This window comes from Corapipo altera, unplaced genomic scaffold (genome assembly GCF_003945725.1).
Source record: "Corapipo altera isolate COAL_440 unplaced genomic scaffold, ASM394572v1 230, whole genome shotgun sequence".
Lineage (NCBI taxonomy): Eukaryota > Metazoa > Chordata > Aves > Passeriformes > Pipridae > Corapipo > Corapipo altera.
In genome coordinates this window covers 959,551-970,763 of record NW_020885002.1, presented here as the reverse complement: position 1 = coordinate 970,763, position 11,213 = coordinate 959,551, and the positions used below count along the sequence as shown (strand labels likewise).

The 11,213-nt window shown below is 44.2% G+C and overlaps 1 protein-coding gene across 3 annotated transcripts in view; it reads left to right on the top strand.

Annotated features, from left to right (window-relative positions):
- The first annotated feature begins 7,313 nt into the window (after positions 1-7,313).
- Positions 7,314-11,213, top strand: part of KDM3A (lysine demethylase 3A) — a 30,961-nt gene continuing 27,061 nt past the window's right edge. The window contains exons 1-3 of one of the 3 annotated variants that reach the window (XM_027667192.1): positions 7,314-7,508; positions 8,208-8,396; positions 10,895-11,044. In XM_027667192.1, coding sequence (XP_027522993.1) covers positions 8,226-8,396; positions 10,895-11,044 — 321 coding nt within the window. In that variant the 5' untranslated portion in view covers positions 7,314-7,508; positions 8,208-8,225. Of the gene's footprint in view, positions 7,509-7,659; positions 7,685-7,721; positions 7,825-8,207; positions 8,397-10,894; positions 11,045-11,213 lie in introns of those variants that run through there. The other 2 variants (XM_027667193.1, XM_027667191.1) reach the window with 2 other exon arrangements.

Below are 11,213 nucleotides of genomic sequence, written 5' to 3'. Positions count from 1 at the left end.
TTCCTGACTACAGACATTATTACTCTAATGAGCAGAAGGTCACATGTACCACAGGACACCTGTGAGCCCTGAGCATGCACTATACTCCTTGTTATCTCATTAGTGCCTCATACCAGCATTCACTTGCAGTAGCTTTCAATAAAGAAAAAAACCCCAAAACTTCAATGCCTACCTAATTTGGGTAACAATGTGTAAACCAGAAAAGCAGAGATACCATCCCACTTTATGTTTGTATCTAGTTCAGCATTTACTCTTACAGAAAGTGTGGAACAAAAGGCAATAATCAGGGACCTCTTCAGCAAATGAGGAAGATCAGACATCTCTGATAATTTGTCCCACTTATTCTAGACATCTATTTTAGTATGAATCTCCTTCTGGAGATGCCTCTCTTTGCTCCCTGAAGAGTAGGCCTAGACAACGAGATGCCTGCTGGTGGATGAAGCTCATTAAATGCATATTTTCTGTACTGGCAGTTTGTGACCTACATGTGAGACAAAGTGAGGCACATCCTACCTCTGCTGCAACCAGAGGCACAATGCTAATCACCTCATGGTGTGAGTCAGGGAACCAAACACCTGACATGCAACCCATGCCTGCTAAAATTCAAAGCCCTCCAATGAGCTGCTGACTTTTTTTTTTCCTAACACTGCATTTACAAAATCCCTTTCGGCCTTGCCAATTATTTCAGTTACCTAAAATATTTCCCTGCTTGTTTTTGAAACAAATCCATTTCCAGCCATCCCAAGGTAGTTGTATGGGTTTTAAGCTACTCCTCATTGTTTATAAGTCCAAGTTTGTTGGACAAGAGAGACAGCCTGGAGTAACTTGGCTCTGTCTCTTACATTCTCATTAGAAAACCACAGCTGTAAATTTTATTCTGTTATAATGTGGAAATAAGAGTAAGGAGCAGCACTGGAAACCTATGCTGCAGCAAAAGTTCCTCTGCAAAGGAAACTGGAAAATGTGATTTCCATTTTTTGGACAACTGCAGTTAGATAATTATGCTGTTTAGGGCAGTAGATATTGGGAAGCAGGAGAAGTTCAAATTTGCCTTCTTGTGCTTTTAAGAAGAGATGAGAGACAGTACAGATTGCAATTTTTCTCCTACAGGAAGTCAAGGCTGACATATGATCTCTTAAAAAAATCAGTGGATGAAATTCCTAGTTTCACTGGAGTCAGGAATCTGCTTCAGAACCACTGTTTTAATTTTAGGCAAACCTCTGCTGGGGTTTGGAGAGCAGCCATTAGTCTGTGACAGCTGCAAAGAGAGATGGGCAAGGAAAGGGCACTCCTAAGTTTCACTGACATGTACTTGACTTGGGGAACTTTACAGAGAGTAGAAAATTACTGAGTGGTTTGCAGTGACAAATACAGTGAGTGATACAATTACCAGTACAATTACCAGCTGTAGTGCAGGCTCAGCCTGGAGTCCAGCTGCCATCCCAGTGGCCTCACAACTGCCCAGTTCTAAAGCAATGCTCTTACATTCCTCTAAGCTGAAGAGAAATTACAGTGCCCATTCCCAATTTCTGGACTGAGAGTACAAGAAAGGTGGGAGCCAGTTTGATGGCACAGGTGTGTCAGCTGCTCTGATTCTGCTTTGAATATATTTTACTCAAAATCTCAACTCTCACATATTGTTTCTTGCATTGCCCCTTTATCTGAAACTGATGACTCAATCCCAATTTAATATTAAATATCTTCTGGGAAAAATTCTTAGCAGCTGCTTCACAATAATGCTTTTTTCCTCTCTGGCATTAAGGGAGCATAAACACTTATTAAAAAGTTTAAAAGGGAAAGGAAATTTGAAGATTAAACTAATGTTTAATTAGTACCTATAATACTCATCATCTTTCAGGTGCATAACACAAAGCAATTCATAAGAATGATTATTGTTATCTCCATCTTACAGAGAAATTAGGTGAATTAAATTATCTGCCTAATGACACAGTATTAGATTCCAGATTTGGCTCCCAGTTCAGTGTTATACCAACTAGGTCACACTTAGCAACATACAATTTTTAAATATTCCTAGTTCTATATTCACCAATATCTGAGATCTTAGTATTTCACTTTTTTTTTTTTTTAGCTTTAGTGATACATTACTTCAGCTTTGTTAACATTATATCAGCACAATATACAGAATTTTAAAACCCTTCTTTTTAAGTGAATACACATTCAAGAACAGTCAAGATTCTTATCCAAATGGCAAATACTCACAATGGCACATAACTCACAACAATGTTCAGTCAAAAACTACATTAAATTACCAAAGCTGAGAGAACTTTCAAGAGAAAACACATGGTTTTGAATAATCAAAAGCAGCACTGCAAATTTCATCCCAATGATCTTAGAAAAGTATGTAGCAGGCCAGTTCAATATTGGAGCAGTTCCTATCACCTACTCTAGGACTTGCTGACCTGACACCTACACGTGCCCAGGAGCTGCTGAAATCTCCTGCCTGATCCACAAGAGAAAGGTGTAAGATTTCTCTGGAGGGAAGACACTCAATCACAAGACAGGTTTGTTTAAAAGGAAGAGCAGGATGCACTTGTAACAAGCTTTAAGATCCTCTCTGGCAGTGGCAGGGAATGGTACAAAGGCTGAGTCTTTGCCTGAGCCAGGTTGTTTCAATGATGAGGTTATTAAGTATCAAAATATGACCAACACGTTGTGCTTTCAGTTTTGTTGTGAGGCTTTTGGAAACAAAGCAAATTAACAAAGAATGGTTTTCCACAGTTCATTAAACAATGTTGTTTAAAGTTCACCGTGTTGCTTTCCCTAACTTTCAGTGGCTCCTTCTGCACATCACAGAGACATTCCTGTGGTGGTGGTTTCTAAGACTTGGTTCAGCTGTACCCATCAAGATTATATAGATTTGCATTCTTTTATTAAAGAATGATAACTCAAACCCTTTGAATTATTAACTGATAATTTGTTAACACCTGAGGGGAAAGGGCTTTTTTTTTTCCAAAACAGGCCTTCTTCCTCTGAAGCAGCCAAGGAAAAACAAAATCAGCATGGAATTACTCACCACACCTTATGTCTAATGTTTATTCTGTAAAGGTTATTGCATTACTCTGTCTATAAATATCTGTTTGACTTTAGAATGAATCTGCAAAATTTAATATCCAATCCCAATCCCCAGACAATACTTACCATCCAATTAAATAATTAAATCACTAAATGTTAAATTAATATTCAATTAAAATTTAACGATTGATCCTGATTTATCATCCCAAGAGTCCTCTCATGATTTCCTGTTTCTACAGCTGGGATAGCAAATCTATGTCCTGCTAACTCATCACTAGCAAAAGAAAGTTGGTCCCCACTACAGAGTATGAATGGCAGTGGAAAAGAGTAGAAGTTCAGCATTTCTTATGGAGTTTTTCCTTCAGCAAGTAAACTTAATTGCATAAAATTATAACGTACTTGGTGTTAAAATACGTGCTTCCTTCAGCTTCAGACAGGGAGACAATATTAACTAATGTGAGACAGAAAATATTTCATTTTAACTTACGGTAAAGAGGTAATTGTGGAAGAAAAAGACCCAGAACTAGCCCTGCCAGTCTTGCAAAGCTGATCCAGGTGAGGTGTGCTGAGGTGACACAGCTGGACCTGAGGAAAGAGCTCGTACAGGCTTTTATCTTTTCATGCCATAACCAGAGCTCGGCTGGATATGAGTAGTAACTGATCTACTTTAGCTACCTAAGGAGTAACTTACCTCCATCAGTTTGGTGCTAGTGAAGAGGAGAGTTTCTGGTGGTCTGCTTTCAGTCATTCTTTAGCATCACATCTCAAGCCATACCAGAGAAATGAACTGTTGGGTATCTCCCAAAGCCCTGTTCCTAGTTAGCACAGCTGGTATTTTTGTAGCCTGACCATAAGCACTTCCAACTTTAATGACACGTCCTTACACCTCCATCACCAATCACTAGAAGATAAAGGACTCCATATTCTCCCTCTCTGCTTGTACAGCCTCCTGTCCAAAGGGCCTTTGATTGAGAGTGGAGACCTTTAAAATGTTGCTACAGTAGAGATTTTAAAAGCCAGTGCCCTGATCATTGTTTGCTGTAGCTGCACACAAACTTCGAGGTTTATCCTGGAAATGCAGGAGAGCCCTGAAAAACAATCTGCTCCCTCCTGTCATGGAAAACAACTTCTGAGGACGTAATGCCATGACAGTTAACGTTACCCATGGGCCCTACTCCAACTGAAATGTCCATTTCTTGCAAAGTGCCTGTGATTGGTGATATCAAACACCTTGGATAGTGAGAGGCCAATTTTAAAGCACAAATATTTGAATAGCACACTCCCATTTTGTATGCAGAAAGGTAGGTGTAAATGCCTGAATGTGCAATTATTTAGGCATAAAATTGGCTATAGAGTTTTACTGCTGAATTCAAATTTAAACTGAATTGTTAAATTCAAAGAATTAAATTCAAAACTCAAAGCCTCTTCTGCTTTTTCCTAGTGGCACACAGCACAAGAGAAATTTTCTGTTACTTACTGGTGGCTGAAAGGACGAATTTATTCAAGTGTGTTCTGAAGTTACTGTTTAAAGAGCATCTGTTTGCAGAGATTACTCCTCTCCCCTGTAGGAGCTAAAGGCTTACCTATTACCAGTTCAACCCAGAGGGTAGAGCCAGCTGGTAAAAAAATATGCTCAAGACTTCTCCTTGCAGGCAGAAGAAAGGGTTGAAATCTCCTGCTTTGAGGTTTAATCAGTTCTGCACATTTACAGCACTGCTTTGTTTTGCAGGTACCTCGACAGACATTGTGTTCTGCAGAGGTAAATGCAGCTGTGCCATTACCACAGTGTGGGTTTGAAAGTCATTTCTGAACATGCTGATGTTTCTATTGACACGCTGTGAGAGTGAGGGTGGGCACATGCACACAAAATATTCCCAGCAGACATTAGTTTTTTGTGCAGACTATTGCGAGTGGTGATAAAAGAACCAGGTAAGAAAAACAACAGTACTTAGTTTTCTGTATGGTATGTTTGTAATCCTGGGAAAAATAAACTATGCAACAAATTAAGAGACTTTAGAGTCATAATTTTAAATTTGATATATTTTGGTTTTTGACTCAGGACTTTACTGGTTACCTCAAATTTATAACTTTTGAAGAAGCCAGATATTAAAAACGGATATTTGGTCCTGATCTAATTTCAAGGAATGAGGAATCCTAGGGAAGTGAAGCATGTAGCTGATTATCTTCCCTGCTTCAGAAGAAAAAAAAATCTTACATTATGTGGCTTCCACCCTTGGGTTTTGAATACCTCTCTTCTTTCAAGACTGAAAACTTGTTTCTACTCTGGATGCTTGAGTTTTGTCCAGGCTTCTGTCAACTTGTGCTGTGTCTGCTTCACCATCTTCTGGTGTCTGCCAATTTGTTTCACTTTATGTACATTCAAAATGTTGCATTTTGACTGCATGATCTCCAAGTGTAAGCTCATTTTCAAGGGCATTCATGGACTACGTCATATCGTGCTTGCTCACTTACTCTCAGCCTTTTAGGTCAGTACCTACCCAAAACATTAAATTTTAAAACAAGTTTGACCAACCTTCATGCTCTTCTTCGCACATGGGAGCTGCTCATTCACAAAATTCATGTTGTTGTTGTTGAAATCTCTCCTTAAAGGTTTCCTTTTTTTCTGGTGCTAATGGGAAAAAAGTTCAATGGAATGCCTAATGAGGCAACTGGAGTGCTACCAACAGCTTGATTTATTGGGTTGACTAATGTTGCTTCCTTATTGCCTGACATCCCTCTCCCTGCGTGTATTAATCAGCTCCTTTTTGAGGCAAGGAGTTCTGTATGCATAAAAGCCAAGGGTTTTAAATGAGGAGGTTATGCAACACCAATATTGTGTGATGTTTACGTTGTACAGCTGCTGTTACAAGAGTCTGATGCCTACAATTAAACAAGTAATTTGGTGTTTTCAAATCCAGCTTGCTTCATAAAATACCTTATCACAAATTCCACTTTGTAGGTCTGGTCTATACAGTAAATATTTAAATCTGAGAAGCAAGCATAGCTGTTTCTTCTTTCAGTACCTGCTAACAGGTAGTTCTTCAGGCTACAAGCAGTTGCTCATCTATTAATTTTCTATTATTTATTTTATATCCTTGTTTTTCCCTGCAGAAAATACTGCAAAGTTATTAGGTTCACCTGACTGATAGAAATCACTGAAGATTCCCTACAGTCATCATGAAAATTGGGCTGCCTGAACAAGAACAGCATTTCTTTCATCATGGCACATGAGGAAGGTTTTGTGCCTTTTGATTTCACACGTAAATGTGTTTGTTTGAATGTAGTAGACAAGTGGTCAGTGGAGAGTCTTGACACAAATTGGTGGGAAAGGCTTTAAAAATTAATTTAACGCAAACGTGGGGCTGGATTCTTGGAGAAAATGGAGTGTGAGACAGGAATATCCCGCTGCTGTCTGATGGGGATTTCTGGCGCTCAGACATCTCTGATGATGGATGGAGCCATGGAGAAAGCACAAGTTGAGCACTGAGGGTTTCCAGCAAACTGGATGAGTCAACAGCTTCTTGGCCTTGGGTCCTTTCTTTATTTTTGGTCTTCTTCCTCTGACACGTTTTGGTGGGAAAGTCGTGTGGTAATGAAGAGTATGTGGGTCTTGTTAGGTCACTGCTAAACACCATCAGCCAATCACTGCCATATTCTAACTACTTGGTTCTCATAGCTTAAAGAGAGTAGGGTTAGATATTAGGAAGAAATTCTTTGCTGTGACAGTGGTAAGGCCCTGGAACAGGTTGCCCAGAGACGCTGTGACTGCCCCATCCCTGGAAGTGTTTACAGTGAGGTTGCACGGGGCTTAGAGCAGCCTGATGTAGTGGAAGGCATCCCTGCCCATGGCAAGGGGTTGGAACCGGGTGGTGTTTAAGGTTTCTTCCATCACAAACCATTCGGTGATTCTGTGACCTTGGCTTGTCTTTTTTAAGAACACACAGATCTAGTGTTAAAAAGCATGAGTTGGTGGCAGCCATTTGCCTGCAGATACAACCACACAAGCCGCACCAACCACATCCAGAGTGCTTCCACAGCCTGCCATCCTGCCCAGGAACCTCAGGCACGCCTTATTTTTGTCCTATTTCGCCTTATACCGTTCCCTGAACACGGAGGGCCCAACTGGCCCCATTTTCCCTCAGCCCAACAAGATGGCGGCCAGTGGGGCGCTCCCGCAGGTGGCGGCCCCGCCCCCGCGCGCATGCGCGGCAGCGCCCCGCGGGTGCCACCGCCCCCTGTGCTATATCTGAGTACGCCGCGAGCCGCACGTATAAGTGGTTGTCTCACACCCTCTGGCCTCCCTCGGATTCCTCCGCCGTCCCCACAGCTGAAGGGTCGGCAAGCCCGAGAAAGGAACGCGGACCTGGAGAGGCACCGCGGCCCGAAGCGCGTTCGTGCTTCCCTTGGGGCCGGGCTGTGGGCGCCCCGCGGGCTGCCCTCCTGAGGGACTCCTTCCCTCGAAGCTCCCGCGGAAGGTTACATCCTTTTTTTATTTTTTTTATCCGCCATCTGCTGAGCAACGGTTTCGGGGGCGTGACCGGACTCGCGGGCTCCGCCCCTACGGTCCAATCGCGGCGAGAGGCTCGCCACGGGCCCCGCCCCGCCGGTGCGGGGCAGCCAATAGGAGCGCGGGACGGGGGCGCGCGCACGGGTGAGGGGGCGTGTGCGCGGCTCCGCGCCGACAGTGTCGTTCGGCCGCCGCGGCGATCGGGGCGGGGGGGGCGGAGGGGAGTGGGACCCGCGCCCGGAGTGACCGCGGGGTGCACCGGCAGTGGGGCCGGGGGGGAGCAGGTGAGGGCAAGGACAGGGCTGGAGGGCTGCCCGGGCAAGGCAGGACGGGGTGTTGGTGAGGTGGAAGGAGCTTGGCCCGGTCGCCTGCCTTCCTCCCCTTGGGCTGCCGCCCGGCGCTCCGGCTGCTGGGAGGAGGGAACAAAGAGGCGGCGGGGGTGGGAATGGCCGGGAGCTGCGCTTCAGCCATTCTGGAAATACGTTCTTGGTGTTGCCTTCCACCCACCCCCGCCGGGCAGTGGTTAACAGGACGGTGGGCAGGGGGGTGTCAGGGGCTCGTCCGGAGTCGCTTGGAGAACCGGGAGGGGCCAGGAGGGGAAGGAGGAAGCGCTCACCGCCCTGCTCTGTGTGTTTCTCTCCTCCTCCCCTCGGTTTCCTCCCCGAAGGCCTCCCGATGAGTTAAAATGGTGCTGAGGCTCGAGGGGAGCTGGTCGCTGCTCGTGGGGAAGAGGTTCCTGTGCCTGTCGGAGGAGGAGGACAGGTCGTGGGACGCCACCCGCATCTCGGAATGGCCCTGGAAGTCGGGCAGGATCCGGGCGGTGTCACACACGGACATATCCAAACCAGACCTGAAGGTAACCGGGAACTTTCACGGCGACCTGCTAAATGCAGAGCGCTTTACCTGCGCCCTGGGAACCCCGTGGGTGTGTGTACACGTGTGAGCACACGCTGCTCCCGATGGGGGGAAGGTCTGCTTGGCCAACACGCTTGGAATCATGTGCACCTCTGCCGAAGGAGTCCCCGGTGTGCTCCTGCTCGTGCCGGAAACTAATTATAAATGTGCTTTTCTTCCACCAGCGTTTTCAAAACCAGGCTTTTTTGCCTCACCCGCCGTGCCTAGGTTTTATTTCTGTAGTTTTAAGGTCTTGCCAGTTGGGAACGGGTTTCTTTTCCCCCCCAGAGATGAAACCGAAACCTTCCAGGGTTGTTGGGCTTGGTGACTTTCCTGTCCTGCTCTTTGGAGTAGCTGGTCATGGACAAGTACGTAGGTCTTGAAAGACGTGCTGAATTCGTGTCTGGTGTTGGAGGTTTCTCGGACTCCTCTTGCATGGTGGCCACTTCTTATTAATGATTACCAACGGGGGTTTTTGAACACGGAGTCAGTGGTTTGCAAGTGTGGTGTAACTTGTTAGCTGTGTATTTTGTGTGGAAGTTTTGCAGTTTGACTGTGAAGTTCTTAAGAGGCTTTATTTGGCAGCTGTAGTCAGTAAAAGTATTCAGCCGTGTCTGGATATACAGTGAGTATAGAGCGAGTTCTTACTCCCCAAGGACAAGACTCCATTGTAGCAGTGGCGTCTTGTACATTGTCCTGGTTTCTCCAAGGGACTTCCGTGGCTGTCCTGTGACGGCAAGAACAGCACCATCTTTCCATTTTAAACTGTTTCCTTGCCTCTTTTTTGCAATGAGAGGAACTTGGTGACCTCTGAGTAACTGCAAAAGCACCTCTTCCTCGTCAAAGAAAAAGAAACCGTGGGTGTTTCTAACTCTTTCTCGAAAGCGCAAACTTTGTTGTGAGCTTCTTGTTGTGGATCTGCGGCGGGGGTGGAGCTTTGTCCATCTTTGGGCGCGGGGCTGTGCCTGGAGAGAGGAGGAGGTTGGTGCAGAAAGCTCTCCTTAAGGACTTTCTCTGCAGAAAGGAGAAGGAGCAGGTGCTGTTGGGGACTCTATTGTGAGCTTTGTAACTGGTTACGGTTCTGCCAGAAGCGATTGAGTTGATGAGTTCTCCAGTTCAAGTGTTGAAAGAAGTTGCAGGGCGGACAATGGAGGCGTGGAGGGCTTTGTACCAAAGCACGTCCCATCTCGTTTCCTCTCGTGGGTCTATGGAAGAATGATTGATAGACCCAAAATAGTAATGGATTGAGAGGGGGGATTAAGTATTTGTACTGTAAAGGAGTAGAAGTACTTACTTCTCAAACTTTAGGTTTTGTGTAGAAGGACTGTCAGCTGCTGTTGAAATTATTGACTCAACTGTATTTTCCTGTTTGTGCAGTGCTGATGCTGTAGACAAAACAAGCCCTTCTGGTTCTGTTACTTGTTATTTGCTTATCTCTTTCATTGTTTCTGTGCACCTCAAAATGACTAAGTTCATTTCTGCACCCATTAGTTCGATGACTCCTGGCTGTGGTAGTGCTGTTTTGTGTGCAGGTTTTCACTTGCCTCTCCCCTGAGAGGAAGGTAAACACCAGGAAATGTTTCTAAGATTCACTGGGTTGAGATTTCTCTGCTGTTATTTAAATGTATTTAGACTGGATTGTTATGTTTTATGAAAAGAGGGAATGGTTATTTTTTTCCAAGAGTAGAGTCCTCTCCCACATGTTCTGATTCCTGTATTCAGGCAAAGTTTTATTTGTGGTCTTTCCCAGTCATTTGCTGATGTCTCTGTGTTGCCTATGAAAGAAAGGTAATGCCATCCCAAAGAAATTTGTTAAACCACCATGTTTTTGCCATGAAGTGACAGTTGTTTTCCCTTTGGAAAGTTTCTATGGTTGCTTCTGAGATTTGTAAGGATAAAAAGCAGTTAAAAGCAACCATTACATAATTTAATCACCTTTACTGGTTTACTGTCATTTGTGCTGTCAATAAATTGGCTAAAGGTATTCTTTGGGACTGTTATTCTTAAAATATTTCTGGAAAAAACAACTTTTTTATTCAAGTGCTCTAGAATTTGTGGAAAATCTGTGTGTCACTACTGTTGGTTTTAGTTTTTGTGGCTGTGTTTTTCCCTGCTTGTGAACAGTGGTGACAGTGTTAACACATTTAACTGTCCTTGGGCAGCACTGGACTTTCTGAGATGGGAAGTTGTAAAGTTAAGTGGGAATATTTCTGTTTTATGTGACAGTAATGATGATAAGCCAGTTAACATTGATTATCACTTATAAAATACCAGGTCAGTCTTGGGATGCTTTAGCAATTCCTTGATTGTGTGACAGAAAGGCAGTAATCATGCTAGTATTGTAGTACTGGCAATGATTTCTTCATTTTTGAGTAAATTGGTGTTTGTTTCTCCTTTTCCATGTTGACTGTGCCTGAATTTTATGGTTAGTCACTCCTTTGCTTTGCTTCCTTTCTGTAGATTTGTGTGGAATTTGATGATGAGCCATGGGAAAAACGAAGATGGATAGAAGTCTACAGCCATACAATGATAGCATTCCTGGTGGAGCAAAAGCTGGTGCTGGCTGAAAGAAAATCCCAGTCCATGCCTGCTGTCCAGTGGCCTGCAATGGCAAGTACACATTGGCTTGACTCACTTTGGTTCTGCAGTTCCACCTTCTGGGGATGATCCTGTCACAAGGGTGGATTTCTCGAGTACAGCCTCACTTTTAGGTGTCATGGGAAGGGAGACTAAACATCTGTACAGCTGGAACTGGACAGAGGTTTTCAGCACTTGAAGT